This window comes from Ursus arctos, unplaced genomic scaffold (assembly GCF_023065955.2).
Source record: "Ursus arctos isolate Adak ecotype North America unplaced genomic scaffold, UrsArc2.0 scaffold_7, whole genome shotgun sequence".
Lineage (NCBI taxonomy): Eukaryota > Metazoa > Chordata > Mammalia > Carnivora > Ursidae > Ursus > Ursus arctos.
This window is the reverse complement of record NW_026623089.1, coordinates 53,751,431-53,771,961: the sequence shown is the minus strand read 5'-3', so window position 1 is coordinate 53,771,961 and position 20,531 is coordinate 53,751,431. Positions and strand designations below refer to the sequence as shown.

The 20,531-nt window shown below is 57.8% G+C and overlaps 1 protein-coding gene across 1 annotated transcript in view; it reads left to right on the top strand.

Annotated features, from left to right (window-relative positions):
- The window catches only part of ADAMTS14 (ADAM metallopeptidase with thrombospondin type 1 motif 14), a 73,039-nt gene that overhangs the window by 36,741 nt on the left and 15,767 nt on the right, over positions 1-20,531 (top strand). The window contains exons 5-15 of the mRNA XM_048219265.2: positions 6,276-6,359; positions 7,102-7,249; positions 7,877-7,982; positions 9,733-9,876; positions 10,379-10,511; positions 11,828-11,941; positions 13,379-13,527; positions 15,378-15,553; positions 17,940-18,073; positions 18,443-18,566; positions 19,298-19,378. Coding sequence (XP_048075222.1) covers positions 6,276-6,359; positions 7,102-7,249; positions 7,877-7,982; positions 9,733-9,876; positions 10,379-10,511; positions 11,828-11,941; positions 13,379-13,527; positions 15,378-15,553; positions 17,940-18,073; positions 18,443-18,566; positions 19,298-19,378 — 1,393 coding nt within the window. The remainder of the gene's footprint in view (positions 1-6,275; positions 6,360-7,101; positions 7,250-7,876; positions 7,983-9,732; positions 9,877-10,378; positions 10,512-11,827; positions 11,942-13,378; positions 13,528-15,377; positions 15,554-17,939; positions 18,074-18,442; positions 18,567-19,297; positions 19,379-20,531) is intronic.

Genomic DNA, 20,531 nt, shown 5'->3' with positions numbered 1-20,531 from the left:
TGTCCAAGATGAGCATCCCCTGGTGCCAGAAAGGAAGTGCTCTGCAAACACCACCCAAACACCCCAGAACCAAAGCGAGGCTGTGTTCAAGGGACGCAGGAGCCACCTGAAAGAGCTCCCGGTGGCCAAAGTGGGACAATTTGTGCAACACAATAAATAATGTAGCAGTGAATTATAACCCAGAGTATAGAATCCACGCCCACGGGTTCATACGCATCAATAAAGGACAGAATAAATAAACAGATGGGCGGAGAATTCCAAGTAACTGATACAGAGACTCTGTCCTCAGGGAGCTGGATTTGAGCTCCCTCTCCTGCAGTGAGGGCTGTGCTCCGTGGCTTGGTCCCGAACAGCACGGCCTGGGGGCAGATGTGGTCCCAGCAGGCGATGGAGGTCAGCCTCGCCAGGGACGGGTCCTGCCTGTGCCAGTGCCCTGACTCACGTGGAGACGGTGGCACTTCAGCTCTGTGGCCTTCCTCCCCTAGGCCCGTGCCCCCCATCTAACCGTGAGACAAACATCAGGGGTACCCACGTTGAAGGACAGTCTGCTAAATGCCACTGGAATTCCTCGAAACTGCTGGGGTCATCAAAACCCAGGGAAGTCGGAGGAACGGTCGGAGAGGAGGAATAGTCCGGAGCAGCCCGAGGTGACGCGGTGGCGAAGTGTAACCTGGGGTCCTGGATGTGATCTCGGAGCAGAAACAAAAGACGTTAGGAGAAAACTGGGGAAATCTGAAAGAAATACGGGCTTTCGTTAGTAACGATGTGTCCTATGGGTTCAGCCGTTGTGACAAATGTACCGCTGTCACCGCAAATGTTAATCATAGGGGAAGCAGGGGCGGGGCCCTCGGAAACTCTCTGGACTCGGCTTGCGGCTTTTCTGGAAATCTAAAGCTATTCTAAAATCAAAAGTTATACCAGTTAGAAAGAAGAGAAGGGATAGAACTTCCTTCCGGGCAGGTTGCTGGGAGGGTGCTGGGAGGTGGGCAGGGGCTGTGGCTGTGCCAGCCCTCCAGTGGCCGTTCGTGTCCTCTCCTGTTTGAGCAGGGGTGGGCTTGAGACCTCGGGGTCGCGCTTTCCCAGCACGGCCCCTCCCTGTCCTGGACCTGGCTGACCAGGCAAGTGGACATGTTGCCCCTGAGCTCCTCGGGAGCCGTGTTCCCTAGCAGTGTGGGAACTCCTGCTGGCCGGGGACCCTTCTCCACTGGATCCTGTCCCTGCACCGACAAGGAGAAGCCCATCTTGGCCTGGTCCAGAAGGGAAGGCTGCCAGCTGCCCTCCCATGGGCTCCCCAGGGGCCCAGCTCTCCCCTCCAGTCCTAGACAGAGGCCTAGGCATTTCTGCTGTAGCCACCCAGAGTCTGACCCTCCCTTTGGACAGGAAAACAGATGCAGAGCTCCCACCCCAATAGACCCTCCTTTTCTTCTTCCTGATCCCTGGGCTTGACCACAGAGCTTCCCCCTGTCGCCCCCCTCCCCCCAGGAGGCCCGCCCATGCAGGGTTACAGGAGAACAGAGAAGGGGTTCTTGCAACCACTCCTGCCTGGCCATGTTGCTGTTTACTGGATATGGAAACCCACTTTCTCATCTTCTCTCCCAGGCCAGAGGAAGCCCACTCCAGCCAGCCTGCCACAGGGGCTTGTTCTAGAAAGGAGCTGGGTGTAGTGGCTAAGAGTCACAAAGATCTGAATTTAAGTTTGAGCCCTCCCGCTTTCTGGCTGGGTGGCCACGGGTGAGTTACTCAACCTCTCTGAGCCCTGGCTTTCTCACCCGTGAAATGGGAACAATGCCTCTCTTCATGAGGTTGATGTGAGGTTGTATGCAAGCCTTCAGCATGGTGCCCGGCACGTGGTCGGTGTTAATGAATAGCAGCTCTTCCCCCAACCCTAGTGGTTTCTAGCTTCTGCTATGTGACCATGAAAACTTCTCCCTTCTTCTCTTTTGTCTCCCGTTCGCCAGAGAGAGTCCTGACCTTTGCTTGTTTTTCTAGTACATACCCAGTGGCCGTCTCATGTCAATACGTGGTGTGGAACCCTAACCTGGGGGTCTTGGCAGATGTCATTGAACTTGGCCGAGGTGGGGAAGCAAGGAGACCAGACACAGTGTTCTTTTGTGCTCTGTGGGTGTGTCTTGCTGCCGTCACGCTGGTGCCCACAACCACGGGAAGCGACTCCTGGTCTCCCCAGAGCTGGCGCCCCGGCCTTCCCTCTGGCATCGGGAGGCAGCCACGGAGGGCAGAGGCTGACAGAGCCAGTTCTGGAGTGCACGGCCAGACCAGAGCCTGTCAGGGAGCCGCCTGTGGGTGTGTTCCAGGGGACCTGGGCCTCTCGGGTAGCTGCGCCTCCTGGCTGGGGTTCCAGCGCCGGCTCACGGCTGTGGCTCAGACCCGTGTGCCAGGGGCCTTCTGCGGTTCTCGGTGCACATGGCAGCCCTGTCCAGCCACCTCCTTGGCCTGTGCGAGTGGTCAGGTCAGCTTCAGCTGAATCCAAGCCCTAAGATCCTACTCAAGGGCTGCGGGTGATCGGGGTGTGTGCAAATGAGCGTGCCAGGGCCCCAGAGACGGACCAGGCCAGGGGATGTGGAATGGCAGGGCCACGCCCACCTTTTTTTTTTTAATGAGGAAATAAAGTTGTAAAATAGAATTACTTCATTTTTATCATCCTTATGTAGCATAAGAAAAGACCAGACTATCGCTCATTGCTGAACCGTGCTCCTTTCACCCGTCAGAGCTATTCATCCACTCTTGCTCCTTAGGCCACCTTTTGGGGATCGCTTTCCATCTGCCTTTGCTTCAGACCCTTGATGGGGTCTGTGTAAATGTCTCGGGCTCTGTTTCCTTGATAATGTCTTCTTTCATCATGGTTCTTAAAAGCTGGTTTGCGGGGCCCAGGATCGTAGGCGGACGGGTTCTTTATCTTGGTGCTTTGAAGGTATTACTTCATTGTCTCCTCTTGTCGCTGTTGAAAACCTACTCCTAACCAGATGGCCCTTCCTTGGCAAGTGGCCCGTCCTCTCTCTTCTTGCCGCCTGGAAGGTTTTCTCCATGACTGACGGGAGCACGGGGAGAAGTCCCGCAGAGACCACAGCCACCATCTCTCCCCAGGAATGGAGCAGCTATGCTCAGCGGGACTTCCAGAGAGAGACTTGAGGCCAGTGGGGGAGGCAGACGGGAAGGCCGAATGGGGCTCATGGCACCCAGAACTTTCCAATGGGCTGGTACGGGCATTGCTGGAAGCGTGCGAGCAGGGATGGGGAGAAATTCCCGATTGTGGGTGGGGCTGGCCTCAGCTGCCATGATTACCACTGGCCTCCGGGTTCTCTCGATGACTCCGCAGGATTCCTGCCTTTCTCTCCCCTGCACCGAACCTCAGCCCATCTCCTCCAAAGGGCATGTGACCTTCTTGGGCGAGGCTCGTTCTGGGTCCTCCAGCAAACCCTCCCTGACCCCTCCAGCCCATATGGACCCCATCTCCTTTTCCCCCAGCTCCTGGGGTCAGGTCCACCAGTCACCTGATGATTTCAGAGTGCTGTGCTGTGCTGAGCAAGGTCTCTCCATCCAGAGGGGGCCTCTGCCCCTTTCCGCTCGCTCAGTATTGCATTTAGGCCAGTTACCTGGGAGTGGGAGGTGACATCAAGAGGCCCCACTCAATCCCCACCAGTGTTGGACCCTCGGGCTCTGATTCTGCCTCCTGTTCGGAGAGGCTGCAGTCTCTTCCCCATTCCCACCGTGAGGACCTCCCAGTGTCCTGGGCTGGAGAGGCCAGTCATTGGAGTGGGAGTCGAAGGCTTTGATGGGTGAGTTTGACCTGCTGAGTGTGGGGACAGCAATGAAGGATGTGGCCAGATTCCGGCAGCAATGTGCCTGGCCCACTTTGGAGAGACACAGAGCAGGAAGACAATGGCCCTGACAATTTCCAAATGCCCAGAGGCCCTGCAGATGTCTCCAGCCAAGCATTCCCGGGACTGCTCTCTTTTCCTGCCCCGGGGCAACCAGTGGGTTTACACGTGTCCGTGTGGGGCCCAGATGCGGCTGCGTAGAGCGCGCCTTGCTTATAACCCCATCTTTGGTCTGCGTGCTTACAGGGCACGTAAGGGGGGTTTGAGACATTGACCGCACCCCATGTGGAAGGGAGGCCACGTTCTGAGTTGGAGGGGCTGAGATACGAAGGTTGTGTAAAAAATATCCTGTGGCAGGTTGATGAGTATTTCAGCAGAACAGCAAAGAATTCTTCGGTCGGAATTCTGTTAGGGAGAAAATATGTGTGGCCGATTGGCCCCCGCATGTTGCCCCCCTCCACCGCACAGTTCTCCTAGGAGAAGTCAGGGGCACCTAGGTTGAGAAGGATGTCCTCTCTTTCCGCATTTGGCCACTCTGCCCCCGTGATGTGTGCTGGGGAATGGATGAGGGTGGAAGTGCCACCGCCCATTGGATTTTCCGTTGTTCCCTGTGCTGGGGTGTCGGGGGGCGCTGTTCCACAGCCAGTGCTGGTCTTTGGTCTCAGTTGGGGCCAGACGTGGGTGCCAGGTAGGCCCTGGTGGAAGGAAGCCTGACACAGGCTGCTCTGAAGTCCACGTGCTCCCCAGCAGGGGGGCTCTGTGGCGCACACGGCTTCGGCTGCCGAACTCTGCGGCCACAGCCTGCTCGGTCTTCGGCCGGCCCGGGAGCAGGCCTCCGCTCGCCTCCCGCTTCACCCTCCCTGTGGGACTCTCACATACAGGCTTGGCAGTATGTTCCTCTCCCTCTGGTAGACGGCAGTCGCTTTGTGGGCTGTACGCTGTTACTTTGCTCCTGGGCCCAGGGGCATGGAGAGACGGCAGCGAGGAGAACAGGGCCATGTCTGGAACGCCATCCAGCTCCCGGGAAGGCGTGCGGGCAGGAGTCCGAGGCTGGGATCCGCTTCTGCCTCTCTGTTTGTGTGGCCCACTCATTGCTCCCAGATGTGGCGCTGGCATGAGATGTCCACATGCCAGCCCTCTGACGGCCATCAGGATCCCCATTCTACAGAACAGAAACAGGTCCTAAGGAGGTGCCTGATGGGCCCCAGCCACCCAGCATCCAGGGCAGAGGCAGGATTTGAACCCAGGACTCTGGCTCCTGCAGCCGCATTGCTTTAGCAGTGCTGTGTGCTGACACTGACCCGCTGAGCTGGTCACTCCTCCCTGGGGTGACATCCAACTAGGTGATCAGTTACGTAAGTCATGGCCCATCACGCGTAGACATTGGAGATGATGCTTTTGAATATATGGGATAATGTTTCACGAAACAAGCAACATATAAACAGTATATTTAGTATGATCACTATTTTGTAAAATGAGCCCACTTGTACACACACACACGGCAGGAAGCATAGTAACTGTGGTTATCGTACATCTATCTGGTTGATGGTCGATTTCCTTCTCTTACCTTTTTTGTACTTTTCACAGTTTATAGGGCGAAATGTTTTCTATTAAGAAAAAAAAAGTTAAAAAACCTGGAATTGTTCAAGGGGCATCCTCAGGAAATGGACACTCAGGGGAGAGTGAGCTCCCTGTCCCTGGGGACAGGCTGAGGCTTGCCCATCTGTCGTGGACACCATCCGGGGTGTCCTGATTAGGGGACTGGGGAGGACAGCACTCTTCGGTGGACTGTGCTTGGCACGGCCCCACGGGTCCCTGGGCCTATGGGGGAAGGGAGTTTCCCCGTGCCGTGCTCCGCAAACTTGACCATGGCCGAGAATCCCTGGGGACTGTGGTCACAGTGCCGGCTCTGACTTGGGAGGTGGGCCCGAGAGTCTGCATTTCCAAGACCCTTGTGTACTTTCCCTCGAATTTGCCCTGGAAAAGTTCCCTGGGCACTGCAGAGCAGACAGACGATTCCAGTGGCTGCTGGAGAGCTATACAGAGGGACGTGAGGAGGAGCGACCTGGGCCGGATGGCGTTTGTGGAAGGACTCTTCCCAGCCGTGGAAGGACGCGTCTCCGTCAGACAGCTGCGTTTGAGGCCGGGCCCCCTCACACTTGGCCTCGTGGAGGGAGTGCACAGGTGGAACCAGGCGGGCCAGGATTTGAATCCCAGCTCTGCGGCTCCTTAGCTGCGTGTCCTTGGGAAGGCCATTTTGCCTCTCTCTGCCTCAGTTTCTTCATCGGTACAGTAGGGATAAGAATGCTGCCTGCCAAGGCCATGGCGAGGATGAACTGGGATAACGTGGGTCAGGTACCTAGCTCAGGACCTGCTCCGTGCTGGGCTCCTAACCCACGCGTGCTTCCCCTGCAACTGCGTGCTCGCTTCTCCTGGCAGGTGGATGAGATTTACCACGATGAGTCCCTGGGCGCCCACATCAACATTGCGCTGGTCCGCTTGATCATGGTCGGCTACCGACAGGTAACCCCCCTTCGCCAACAGGCAGCGTTTGGAGGGGGAAGGGGTGTGGGGCCGATGCATAGGACGGGCTGTGGGGTGGGGAGGCCTTGGTCAGCATCTGGGAAGCATTCTGTTCCCAGAATCCGAACCCTGAGGCCATTAGAACCGAGGCTTCAGGGGCAGAGGCATGTGGGGATGTTACCGCAGGGACTGAGGGGTGCCCTCCAACCCCGTAAGTGGACAGTCCTGCAGCCTGGCAGCTGGAGAGCCCTCTCCGTGAGGAACCGATGCGGAGATGGGCTCAGAGCGGGGGCAGTGACCGAGACGAGTCCTGCTCTGGTTGGACACTGGGGCCCTGGGCTCTGCAATCTTACACCTGTCTCTTATTCTCCCCCAAACGGAGGTGGCCACAGAACTTTCCTCCAGGGGCTCTTGTGGGGATAAAATGAGACAGTGAACACAGAGCATAGAAGAAATGCTCAGCACAAGACCTGTCTTGAAGTCAGTTGAGGGATGAGAGAGAACGCGTGTTGAGTTCTCCGCAGACAGGTGTTCCGGCACAGGGCCTGGCACGTGAACGCTCCCTGAAGTGGGAGGGCTGTGCGCCAGCAGCAGCTGGAGTTGGGGCTACTGATGACCCGCAGACCTGCCCTGCAGTCTCATGGGCCTCGGTGTCCTCTGCCGGTGGGAGGGGGTGAGGGTGCCCGCTGCGGTCTGGGGGCTCTGGCTATCGCCCCTCTGTTGACGCGCTTGGCCCCCACAGTCTCTGAGCCTGATCGAGCGTGGGAACCCCTCTCGCAGCCTGGAGCAGGTGTGTCGCTGGGCACACTCCCAGCAGCGCCAGGATCCCAGCCACGCAGAGCACCACGACCACGTGGTCTTCCTCACCCGGCAGGACTTCGGGCCCTCAGGTACGCCAGGTACTGTATTAGCTGTGGCCAGGTGTGTGCAGCTGCAGGGCCGAGGCCCAGGCTCAGGCGGGGCTCTCTGGAGCCACCCCAAGGCAGTTTGAGGGACCATGTTCCCTGTCAACCGAGAGAGTCCTGGGACTCTGGAGATAGGACCTGGCCGGACAGGTGGGCAAGCTTGAAATGGTTTCTTGGGGACCAGGGGGAGTGAGTGGGCCCCCATTCTGGTCCCTACTGTCTCGGCTGAGCCTGCCAGGGGCTGTGAATGCAGTGTGTTTGTTGACTGACCAACTGACTGGCTGACCGGAGGGACACGGCATGGAAGTGGGGTGTGTGCAGGGTTGGGGCCTCTGGAAGTCTCACTGTCTTGATCGGAGGGGTACTGACAGGAGCATGGAAACTGCAGGCTCTCAGAGGGGCTGTAGAGCTTCAGGATGTGGGAGCATTTGGCTCAGGTTGCTCTCCTGTTGGGAGGGAGGTGAACTTTGCAAAGATCCTTCTTCCTCCAGGCACCCTGTGGCAGTGACCACGTCAGCGTGTCCCTACAGTGGCTGGCTGGGCACAAGTCTCATCGAGTCCTGCCTCACCTTCCTGTGACCTCTCTCTGCCCTCTCTCCCTCTCCCCGGCAGGGTATGCACCTGTCACTGGCATGTGCCACCCCCTGAGAAGCTGTACCCTCAACCACGAAGATGGCTTCTCCTCAGCCTTTGTGGTGGCCCACGAGACTGGCCACGTGTAAGTATGCATGAGTGGCCCCAGGAGGGTGGGCTGCGCTGTGAGCCTCGAGGAGTTCTGCGGGTGTGGTGGCTTAATCCCAGATCAGGCTCCAGTCCCAGTGTCCTGGGAGATGCCAGAGGAGCTGCCCATGCCCTGAGGCCCGCCCTGATGGGGAGGGAGCCTCGGGTCCCAGATGGCAATTCTGGGCCTGCCTTGGGTCCAGCCCCCAAATCCCAGGGCCATGGAGAACCAGATGGGGCCCCGCCTTTGGGCAGGTCGACGCCATGTCCCATCATAGGCAGGGGTCTGTTCTCTGGATGGCCTCCGTCCCTCATCCCATGCACACCTTGAGACCCTTCCGAGAGCCGTTGCAGCCCACACCACTGCTCCATGCACACAGCAGCGCTGGCCTGAGCCCATCGCTAACAGGTGCTCAGAGCCTCAGGCCTCGGGCCAGGCTGGCTCCTGGCTTGCTTGATCTTTGGTCCTGGATTTTGCTTAGAGCATATCCATTTATTCATTCAACCAACATCTCTTGAGCACCCACTGTGCGCCAGGCCGTGTGGTAGGAATGGACTGCAGTGGAGAATAGGCCAAGAAGCTGCATTCTGGGAGAAAGCAAATTCGCCACTGTCATCCAGGTTGTCCTTTGGTAACGTGCACATGTTACAGTCATGCCTCCCGGCCCCGTCTGCCCACCGGGCGGAACTGAGGGATGCACTCCCAGGCCCTCCCCAGCACATGTGGAGTGAGGAGTGAGGGCTCCTTCCTGCAGGTGGAAGGACCTGGGACGGAGGGGGGTGGGCCAGCCCGGAGGGGGTCTGCCAACCTGCTGTCTGCCCTGCCCCTCTCCACACCAGCCCCGTCAGCACAGCAGGCCCATGTGGACTCCAAGCCAGCCTGGCCCCTCACTGGGGCCCCAGCTTCGTCCTCTCCGGCAGGGAGGCTGACACGAGGGAAACCTCGGGGGTCCCGTCCTGCCCCGGAAGCCCATGGTCCCACATACTTTAGAGCCGGAGTTTGTCCTTCTGTGTGGGGGGGTGTCCACTCTCATGGAGCAGAGCCTCTCCCTGTGGAGATACCAGGACAGCCTCAAGTAGTCCGTGTGTCTGGTGCACAAGGCCACACGCAGCCCCCTGGGAGTATTAGAGAATTTAGAGCCTTCGGGCTTTGGCATTCGATACTAATGATAAAAAACAGACTCTACAATTTAAACTGTCGCGACGGTAGGTGCGTACCACGCACAAAGTTCTGTGCTCAGTTCTGGGGGCTCTTGGGGAAGCTTGAAAGCTGGCACGCAGACACTCAGGAAATGAGGTTGAACTGAGCCAACTGAGACCTGGTCCTTGCACTTGCAGGCCTTGGGCCTAGTGGGGGGATGCTTATGGCATGTGAGCTGTTAATGATGGGACAGGTGGCCCCTGCTGTGGGACGTCAGCCCTCGGAGGGGAGGTGGCCAGGGAGGGGGTCCTGGGTAGGAGTGGGGCTTGAGCTGGCCTTGGAACATGCGGGGATGTAGGCGGGGTTTGAGGAGGGGGCAGGAGGGCAGAATGAGTCCAGCCCCATTGGGGAGCAGGGTGGGGCCTCAGCTTCCATCCAGAGGGGTGGTCCTCTCCCCTGCATGGTAGGGAAACTGAGGCCAGAAGGAACAGTCTGAAGCCGGGTTAGGGCATGCTGTGCTATTGCTGGCTTACCTGCCTGTCCTCACAGGGACAGGCTCCCTGGCGTGACTTGGTGCTCCCTTCTGCACCCCACCCCTGCCCCTTAGGCTCGGCATGGAGCATGACGGTCAGGGCAACGGCTGTGCCGACGAGACCAGCCTGGGCAGCGTCATGGCGCCCCTGGTGCAGGCTGCCTTCCACCGCTTCCACTGGTCCCGCTGCAGCAAAGTGGAACTCAGCCGCTATCTGCCGTAGGTCTCCTCCACCTCCAGGCTGGGGATGGGGAGCATGCCGCCTGCTACTCCATCTCCCCCGCCCCCGAGCCATCTCCTTCCTGGGACCACCCTGCCCCTGACACGTGCTCGAATCCCAGCCTTGCTGCTCAGCTCCTGGGCCGCCGGGGACATTGAGGCCGAGGACAAGCTTTAGACCCAGGAGCTCGAGGCCAAGAATGGGTGCCGAGTGGATTCGGGTGGGGCAGGTGAGGGCAGGGATACTGTCACTAACCTCGTGCGGCAGGTGGCCAGGGCCCTGAGTACGTCCTGCGAGGCGGGCTGCCTTTTCTTCCCTCAGTGCAGTGAGCCCTCGATCGTCCAGGAACAGCCCTTCCTCCCGGGAAGACCCAGCGCCTGGCCGAGGGCAGCAGGGGCCGGTTCCTGCAGGCCGTCTTCACTCCTTTGACCCCCACCTGAAGGAAAGGAGGGTGTGGGAATTCCTGCCGCAGCCTGGCTCACCTCCTGTCTCCACCTGCAGCTCCTACGACTGCCTCCTCGATGACCCCTTTGCGCCTGCCTGGCCCCGGCCCCCGGAGCTGCCGGGCATTGGCTACTCCATGGACGAGCAGTGCCGCTTTGACTTCGGCTCTGGATACCACACCTGCTCCGCGGTGAGTTCCCAGCAGCCTCTGCCTGCCAGGGGGCCAGGGCCTTGTCCTCCGTAACCCAGGCCGGGCCTCCGCAGCGCACCTTCCTCCCGGCTGGCCAGGCGGCCTGGTGCTGGGCCCGTGGGCTTGCTGTCCCCTGCCGTGGGGGGATGCAGGGTGTCCAGGGCCCGGCCCTGCCCCACCCAGTCCCACCTTTGGAGGCAGGTGTGTGCAGTGGATGGAGGACGTTTTAGTCCTGGGAAGGGTGGAACAGAGTAGAACAGAGAGGGCAGGGGGCTGATGGGGTCCTGGATGGATGGGTTATTGGGGGGCTTATGTGCCGGGCTGTCCCTCTGTCAGATCAGGTGCTGGGCTCTGATGGATAGTTACCTCCATCTGCCCTTCGGGGATTGGACAGGATGTTTTGGGCTCATTTGTCAGCCTAGTGAGAATGTCCTGTGTCCCCACGTGATCTCTCTCCAGGGGGTCAATTGCATGCTCCCCTCTACCCACCCATGCCTAGCAGATAGATACAAGGGAGCAGAGCCCTTCTTACCCTGCAGGACAGGGCGGGGGCAAGCCTGGCACTGGGATCAGTTAGAACCCCCCTCCCCCCAGGAGAGAAGCAATCAGCCGCTGGCCAGGGCCTGGGCAGAGGCTCACATCCTGCAGGACCGGGGGTCCCTGTGTAGGGTCACCTTCCTATTGCCCAGGCTACACGGGGACACGTGGTCTCTGAGCTAGGAGGGGAGGAACAGCCTGGGATGTGGGATTTCAGTGCCCAAGGACTATATCTGTAGGACCCTGGTCTGGCTGGCGGGGATCATGGGAGAGAACAACCTGGGCTCTCCTGGACAGCATGAAACAGGAGGTCACCAACATCTGGCACAGCCTGCTGAGACCAGAGAGGGGTGGGAGTCCTGGCCTCGCCTGAGTGCCTTGGGCTCTGGGCTAGACCAGCAGCCCCTTGAAGGCCCTGACGTGCACTGGGCTCAAGGGGTCTCAGCAGGCCCAAGCGTCCCCAGAGCCTCAAACCCTAGTCCCTGTCCTGTGGCACAGTGGCTTCCACAAGGGCGGGGAGGGAGGCCTGGGGAGGCAACAAGGGGAGTGTGGCTGTGTCCTGCCCCTTCTCGGTGCCCCGCTGGAGAGAGGAGGCGTCCCTAGAGGTCACTGGAGTGGGGTCCAGTTTGAGGGCGTGGACCCTCCTGCTTCCCTCACCGTGTTTTGTCCCCAGCGTCCGCCACAGCCCTCCCCTCTCTCCGTCACTGCCCTTTGCCCCCTGGACAACTTGGAGCCCGCGTGCCAGTGCGGCGGGTGACCGCTCTCCCCTTCCCGTGCAGTTCCAGACCTTCGAGCCCTGCAAGCAGCTATGGTGCAGCCACCCCGACAACCCGTACTTCTGCAAGACCAAGAAGGGGCCCCCCCTGGATGGCACCGAGTGTGCGCCGGGCCAGGTACCTGGGGCCCGGGTCTGCGGCAGGACTGTGCGGGTCCCGGGGAGCCCCTGTCCCCCCAGGCGTGAGTGTGCAGATAGCGTGCGTGGAGCCCCCCACGAACTGAGGTTCATACCCTCCCTCCCACACCACAGTCGCCTGCTTCCTCCATGTGCAGAGCTTGGCATTCTCTCGTAGCCCTTCCGGCAGGAAGGCTTACTCCCATTTTACAAATGAGAAGAATGAGGCCCAGGCAGGCAGGCGAAGGAACTTGGGGAGTCAAAGGGGGGTGAGGGAAGACTCCGGGTGTCCTGCCTGCCCTCCCCGGCCCACCATGCTGTTTCTCCCGCACATGCGTTGACCCCCCTGCCGCAGACCCACCCTTTCACGTACATGCTGGCGTGTGTGTGCCCCCTTGAGCGTGTGTGCGTGTCAGGGCTTCCTTTGTCCCGGGGACCTCGTGGTCCTGAGAGCCCTGACCTGCGGCTGAAACCCACCTCTGCACCATTGCTGGCCCTGAGCCTGATCTCTGTGACGCCCGTGGGGCATTCACGGCACTTCTCTGGGTCCTGCTGCCCCCTGACCAAGTGGCCTATCCTCTCCTCAGGTGATTCTGACATCACGTCAGAGCAAAGGGCAGAAGCAGGGCGTTGAGAGAGGCTCCAGGCTTACTCAGCATCCCCTAGGAGCCCAGCCACAGGACCTGCCCCCCAGCCCGCCCTCTGCCCTCTGCCCTTGCCAGGCTCCACCCACCCAGCACATGTTGGGGGAGACCTGCCCCTTCACAGATGGATGGGGTTTCCCATGGCCTTGCACCGGCCCAGTGGGCTCCCCGCCTGTCGGGCTCTTATCCCCGGAGACTCCAGGTATTTCCAGGGTTCCAGGTCCTTCCGTCACAATTTCACGTGACAGTCCATGGCTCTCAGTTTTGGCTGCATTTTGGAACCATCTGGGGAGCTTTCCAAGTCCCCACCCCCCAGGACAGGGAGTGACTGCAGATAGGCACGAGAGATTTTGAGGTACAGAATCGAGATAGACTCTAGATAGCATGGAAAGATTGTGTCTACTATCGCCAATCAGCTCTTTTTTCTCCAGGAGTGGTAAACTGCCTAACTGCACAGTTATTTTCGTCATTGATAATGCTGCCATTTTTGGAGGGCTGTGTGTGCCAGGCATGACCTCCTCGAAGGCCCCCAAGCAGCCCCGTGGGCAGGTGCTGTAACCAACACTGTCCAGTGGAGGGATAGGCTCAGAAAGGGGAACCCCTTTGCTGAAGGTCCCTTGGCTCATGGTAGGGGTGGGATTCTGTGCCACCCTGAGGCTCGTGCTCTTAATGTCCCTTTCTCTGGGCTCACCTGTGGTGCCCCCCAGCTGTGCCACATGCACCATCGGGCACTCTCCCAGCAGGCTGGGCAGCAGTGGCCCCAGGGTAACCTCATCCCCTCTGCTCCATCCCAGTGGTGTTTCAAAGGTCACTGCATCTGGAAGTCGCTGGAGCAGGCTTATGGCCAGGATGGAGGCTGGAGCTCCTGGACCAAGTTCGGGTCATGTTCACGGTCATGTGGGGGCGGGGTTCGATCCCGCAGCCGGAGCTGTGACAATCCCCCGTGAGTGCTCTTGGCTGAGGTGGGCAGGGCAGGGGACCCCCCACCCCCAGGCCCGAGGGGCTGGGAGAGGAAGGCACGTGGGGCAGGGTGGGGGCAGGACCCTAGAGAGAAGGATCCCTGCAGGTGGTTTGTGTTCTATTGGTGGGGACCCAAAATTGTGGGGGGGGTGAGGCTGGATCCCTTCTACCTGGGCCTGCCATCTCCCATCAGGCGTGGCATTGGAGAATCGGTCTGAACCAGTGATTCTCTCGCGTGCGGAAGATTCTGAGTGGGCCCAGGACTCTGATCCTCTGGCTGAGCTTTGAGAAGACACTGATCTGAACGCTCAGTAGTCATGTTTGTTTTCTCGCCACATGAAGCAAAACCTCCATAGATTTTTCGTAACTTACCTCTTTCTGACATCAAATTCTGCCTTTCGCTGCCCTACCCAAATTCCAGGAGCCCGAGGGAGCAGTCTGTGTCTCTTTTTCTTCCCTCTGTGGGGATTCCTCCCGTGGTTTTGGAACTTCCGAGTGCCAGCTGGCTATGGCCTCCCTGTCCCAGGCCGAGGTGACCTGGTCAGACAGCCTCAGGCTAGACAGGGGACAGCTGGGGGCAGCTGTGTGGGTCAGCAGGCTCCAGGAACCAGGGGTGCCAGCCCCCGCAGAACAGCAGTGCCCTTGGATGCCGTGGCTCGGGAGTGGCTATCCTTCCTCGCATCCTCAGGAGGGGTCCTTCGTATTCCGCTGTTTACCTCCAGGATGGGAGGCTCACTACCTCCTGGCACAGCCTGTTCCCGTGTCCTCTGGCTGTGCTGACCTTTTACAGATATGTGCCCAAATGAACTGCCCTGTAACTGCCACCTGTTGGGGGTGTGAAAGCCCGGGTTGGACAAGGACCCAGTGGGGCCCACTCTGAGTAAACCACTTCCCAGTCGAGACGGATGGTTATCTCCTTGATCAAAGCTGCCATCTAGCAAGCTCCTCTGTAATCATAACTCTTCGTATTGTATGAGGCTTGAGTGAAATAATATGGGTACCCTCAGCCCTATGCCCAGCCCAGGTTAGCGCTAATGGACGGCACCTGCTGTTGTAATTGCTCTAGCATATCGAGCACTGTCTCGGTGTCAGGTGGGATGCCCGTGTGAGGCTCCCGGCTCTGGAAGCACGGTGCCAGGAACGATGCTTGGACACTTTGCATCGATAGTCCTACCCAATCCTCTTCATGTAATGGAGAAGAGCAGACAGAGTGTGTCAAATACCTTTTCTTATTTATTGCTCACAGACACACCAGGAGGTAGGTAAGAGAACGGGTATCCCGGGGCCACCTTTAAAGAGGAAATTCAGGCTCGGCGAGGCTAGGTGACTCAGCCGACTCGGGCTGACATCCAGCACAGCCTTCTCGTTCCCGATCCGTGTCTCTCTTTACCTAAGCTCCTTAGTTTATTATGAGGTGAAGTGGAAGCAGATGCAAATTGGAATTGTGGAGGCATGTTTTAGTGCCTACTGTATGCCAGGGCCTGTGCAATGGTTGAAAGCATATACAAAGACGAGTAAGACTGGTTTCTCTTCCAGCCCAATCGGAGAGGGTTAGTCATCCCTGTCCCTGCCACCCCCACCCCTGTCCCTGTTTCTCAGCTCTCCCCCTCACCCCCCGCAGTGGAACAGGTGTGCCCCAGGGGTGGAACAAGAGGAATCTGAAAGGGCTCTGAGCACAGCAGCCCCTGTCCCCCTCCGTGGGGGTCCCTCTCTAGTTCAGAAGAGCCTCTTCATGTTCCTCTCAAAGGCTGAGCTGCCACCGGTGGCCATGTGGGAAGCCTGGCCCTCCCAGCCTTCCAGCAAGGTCACCCGGCCCCTCTGTGCCTGCTGCAGCCCGGCCTACGGAGGCCGCCTTTGTTCAGGGCCCGAGTTCCAGTACCAGATATGCAACAGCGAGGAGTGCCCGGGGCCCTACGAGGACTTCCGGGCCCAGCAGTGTGCCAAGCGCAACTCTTACTACGTGCACCGGAATGCCAAGCACAGCTGGCTCCCCTACGAGCCTGAAGACGGTGAGCGGGCCCCTCCCCCTCCCAGCCGCCATGTCCTTGGGCGCCCGTTGGGTCCATGTCTTCCTGGGTGGGCTTCCCATGCCTGGGGCCGTCCGTAGAGGTGGAGGGACAGTCAGGGCACCAAAAGGGACAATGCAGTGGGCAGGCTTGCCACATACCTCTGTACAGGCCCTTGTCTTGTGTGCCTTGGGGCCAACTGTCCTCATTAAAGCCATCCCTGATTTGTATATTTATGCCGACTGTATTCTGGCGGGGAAAACATCTCAAACCAGGGGCCCCTCACCCAGAGGCGCCGTTGAGGCTGCCGCAGTGTCGGCTGTTGGGGTTGGTGCCGCTCACACGGGTCCGTACCTGCACGGGAAGGTACCACTATCCAGGGGCATGTGCCCTGGCTTTGCGTAAGCACCGTCCTGCGAGGCTCTGTCCTATTACATACCATATTTTTAGGTTTTACTGATGGTGCTAATGTTTTAGCAGTTAACGAAGAGGATTTGAAAGGCAGGCAGGTGAGAGCCTCTGGGTCCTCATACTGACCCCCTCTAGGCTGCTCTGGGGCAGACACAGGCCTCAGGACTCATGCAGAGCAACTGAATTTGGGGACCAAGTGCCAAAGCCAGGACCTGTCTGCTTTGGAGCCTTTCCATTGATGGTTCGCCTCGTGGCAGAGAGATGCCAGCGCAGGGCTGGGGTTCACGGCGTCTTAGAGCCTTCAGGCTGGAAGGGCCCTTAACGGTCCTCTGTGTCCACTCCCCCTGCCAGCCTCTCCATGGTCGTTTGGTGAACAGACGTCCGACCCCTACCACGCAGGCCTCAGCCTCCGATGGCACCTCTAGAATGGCCTTTTCTCTCCTGAGCGCAGGGCTGCCTCTTTGTAGCTCTGGTTTCAAAGGGTTAATTGCAAGACCCTCGGTTGTCCAGCTCACATTTAGAATGACAGTCTTCAGCTTGGAAGGGACCTCGGAGGCCTCTCCATTGCCCACCAGTGCCCAGCCCTCGCCGGAACATGATGGCAGAGAGTGTTTTCCCTCTGCTTTGAATTCCTCTCACTCTAGGAGTTCGCCGCTCCCTTGCCACTGTCGGCTGGCTTCCGTGGCTGCCCAGAGAGCTGCCTGCCTGGGGCGTACTGGTCAGGGTCCCTAACCCTTTGGGAAGGTTAGAGTCTCCTATCCCTCTCCCACTGGAATCTGGCTCCAGTGCATGAAATCCAAGGTGGTATTGGATGCTGTGGTCCTGGACTTGAGCCCTGAGTACCGGGGCGAGATGTATCCTGGGAGCCCAGGGACCAGGAGCAGAGAGCCAGATGGTTCCTTACAAATTTGGCTGAGGGCATAGCTTGCTTTGAAAGCCTTGCAGATCCATTCAGATCCAAACAAGCCCCTGTAGGGAGGGGCTTCGAGGCCCCTGGGGCAGCTGGACTTCGGGTTTTCCCAGGACTTTTAGACAAATTCCAGAAAGTTAGCTAAGCTCCAACATCCCTTTTTCTAAGGAACACAGCAAATGTTTATGTGTTCTCTGGAACCTTCTTTTTAGGACACCAATGGCCCAGATAGGGAAGAGAACAATTAGTTGTTAGAAGTAGAAAGGACCTCCTTTCCTCTCTCTGCAGCTTCGTTTGGCAAATCCAAACCCAGACTACTGTTCTGCCTTAGTTTCACACAGCCTTCTAATGTTTAGAAACATGTTAAGATACATCATCGTGCATGTGACTGGGGAAGTGTATGGAGAGGTCAGCGTGGAACTCAAGCCATACTACCTGGTTTAGAATCCTGCTCTTCTACTTAAGTGTGTGGCTGTGTGGCCTTGAGCAAATTTCTTACCCTCTCTGGTCCTTGGTCTCCTCTGTAATGCTAGAACTTACTTCCTTGCGGTATTGAAAACTTTAAATAAGTTCATTCACAAAAAACATTTGAAGTTTTACATCAGGAATGTGCAGGGGCGCTTGGCTGGCTCCGTCGGTAGAGCATGTGACTCTTGATCGCAGGGTCGTGAGTTCAAGCCCCACGTTGGGCGTGGAGCCTACTTAAAAAAAAAAAAGCATGTAAAGGTTTTGGAAGTATCTGGCACATTGTAAACATTCAGTAAGTGTTGGCTTATTATTGTTATTCCTATTATTTTACTACTTGATTTTCTTTAACATCCTATGTGGCGTTTTACTGATCAGGGATAAGGAACTGAGGCTCAGAGAGATCTGATAATTTGCCCAGGGTCACTAGGCTAATAAGTGACACAGCAGGGATTTTAAGCCCCAGCTCCACCCCCAAGGCTTTCCTTAGCACCCAGAGCTGGCCCAGGAGCTTCCTGCTTGGGACAGGTGCTGCTGTCCTCCCGGGCCAGCCCACTTTCTCTGAGCGCCCCTGGGAATTCGGCATGGTCTGTTTGTCCACAGATGCCCAGAAGTGTGAGCTGATCTGCCAGTCAGAGGACACAGGGGACGTGGTCTTCATGAACCAGGTGGTCCACGATGGGACACGCTGCAGCTACCGGGACCTGTACAGCGTCTGTGCCCGCGGCGAGTGTGTGGTAGGTTCCCTGCTTTGGGCCCCCCACCTTCTGTGTTCCCTGGGAGACTGGAGGGCTGCATTGCCTGCCTCGGGGAGACGGGTGTCTCCTCCCATGCCCCACCCATGACACCCTTGGTCCTCAGCATAATCTCTGGACGCTAGAAAGGGGTTATCACCCAGCCCCATTCAAGGGAAGAGGAGTGGCCAGGTTTAAGACCTGTCCGTGTCACATGGCCAGTTTGTGGCAGAGACCTGTCCAGGAATGCCTCTTGGTCCATGGTCAACTTGTGGGGCCTGGGGACCGGGGAGGGAGTCAGGGGCTGCCAGCCTGGAGATGGTAGCGGGGGACATGGGAGCCTTCTCCTGCTGACCCCAACTCTTGCCTCAGCCCGTCGGCTGTGACAAGGAGGTGGGATCCATGAAGGCAGATGACAAGTGCGGGGTCTGTGGCGGCGACAACTCTCACTGTAGGACTGTGAAGGGGACGCTGGGCAAGGCCTCCAAGCAGGCAGGTGAGCAGGCTGGGGCTGGGGAGATGACCAGGGGTGGCTGGGGTTCTGGCCTGGCCAGGGTCCCTTGAGCCTGAGACCCTCAGGCGAGCCCTCCTTCCTCTGCTGGCCGCAGTTCAAGGTAGGTGCCGATAGGGGGAGGCACCTAGAGCCTGCCTCTAGACCTTCCCAGGCTGCCCCAGGCTACTGAATCAGAAGCTACAGCTGGCAGCCTCCTCTTCCAGTGTGTGCTGCCTGCGTTTGGGCCCAGGAGCTCAGAAGCATTTTTCTGCTGGTCAGTGTGCTGTGATAGGAGCCCAGCCATCTCTTTGGCCCAGGGACTGCTGGGGAGAGTGAGAGCTCAGACACGTCTGAAGAGGTAGCCCAGACCAGACTGGAATGTTTTCTTCTCTTCCCTCTCTCCCTTTTTTGGTAAACTTGTGGTGCCTCCTGCTTTGAACTCCTGGTACCTTGAGTTCCTTGACTTCCCTCCTCACCTTCAGTCTGGCCACACTTGGCTGGTGAAAAGGGCCAGGTATTCGCCCTTTACACTCTAGGGTGAGTTAGATCATTTCCCCTTTGGGAGTATAGTATCTCATTTGACCCTCTCAGCACCTTGTGGACAAGGGCCCATTCCTATTTTACAGATGAGGAAACAGGTTCTTGGGTACGTGCGTGCGAGGGGCGGAGTATGGGGTATGCTGGGCAGATGGGGCCACCTGTTCAAGATGCTCACAGATCCTTCTCTGTGGCAGGAGCTCTCAAACTGGTACAGATCCCCGCGGGTGCCAGGCACATCCAGATTGAGGAGCTGGAGAAGATCCCCCACCACATTGGTGAGTGTCGGGGAGCTGGGGGAGGGGTCACCAGGCCCTGGGGCCTGCCCTCGGCCATGGGGAAGCTAGGAGGGCAGACAGGAGGATTCTAATACAGGGGGGGTTTCACAAATTCGAATAATGGCAGGGAACCCTTAAATTTTTTTTTTTTTATGTTGAATGGACAACCTGTTCCATGGTTTAAATATCAGAAGGTATGAGAGGGGATCCAGTGAAGATTCCCCTCCCACCTCCGCCCTTCAGGAACAGGTTGTGTCCGCGGGGGGCAGCCACTGTTGATTAATCATATGCATATCTCTCAAAGGAAAACCATTTTCATAGAATGTATCAGTCACCTTTTGCTGTGTAACATACCATCCCAAAACTTTATGGTTTCAAACAAATGTTTGTATTAGCTCATGGTTTTGTGGGCCATCAGTTTGGGCTGGGCTCTACTCATGCTGCTTCTACTTCTCTGCCCGGACTCATTTACCCAAAAGTTAGCATCTGGTGGGTCTGTAGGATGCTGGTTGGTACTGGCAGTCAGCCGGGGTGACGGGGGTGACGGGGGTGATAGGGCCGTGTCTCCGGCTAGCTAGCCTGAGGTTATTTACGTGGTGTCTGTCACATGGTCCTCAGTGGGGGCAAGAGCAGGCAAGCCCCAGCGTGCAAGCACTTGCCAGGTCTCTGCTTACGTCATGCTTTGTAATGTCCTTTTGGCCCAAGCAAGTCTCATGGCCAAGCCCAGGGGCAGAAACAGATGATCTCTTGCTGGGAAGTGTGGCAGAGTCATGGCACAAGGAGGTGTGCACACTGGAATAGGAGGAATTTGTAGCCATTTTTGCAGTCTGCTACATGGACCCTTAGATTATTCTTATTATAATGACACGTAAACACAATCATTAAGTCACTCCTTATAATAGTTACACAACCATAAAGCCAAGAGAGATTAAAAATTGAGGCCCCCAAATAAATTGACAAAATTCAAATGGAGAACATCAATGTAATGGGAGAGATTTTTGTATTCACTTGTTTGCTGTGTTCTGTTTGTGCTGAAACTAAGTTGGTGATTAAAAAATGAACGTGCCTAGAGCAGGCAAATCCAGAGGGACAAGAGGGCAGATTCGTGGTGCTCAGGGGTCGGTGGGAGGGGGATGGGAGTGTCTACAAATGG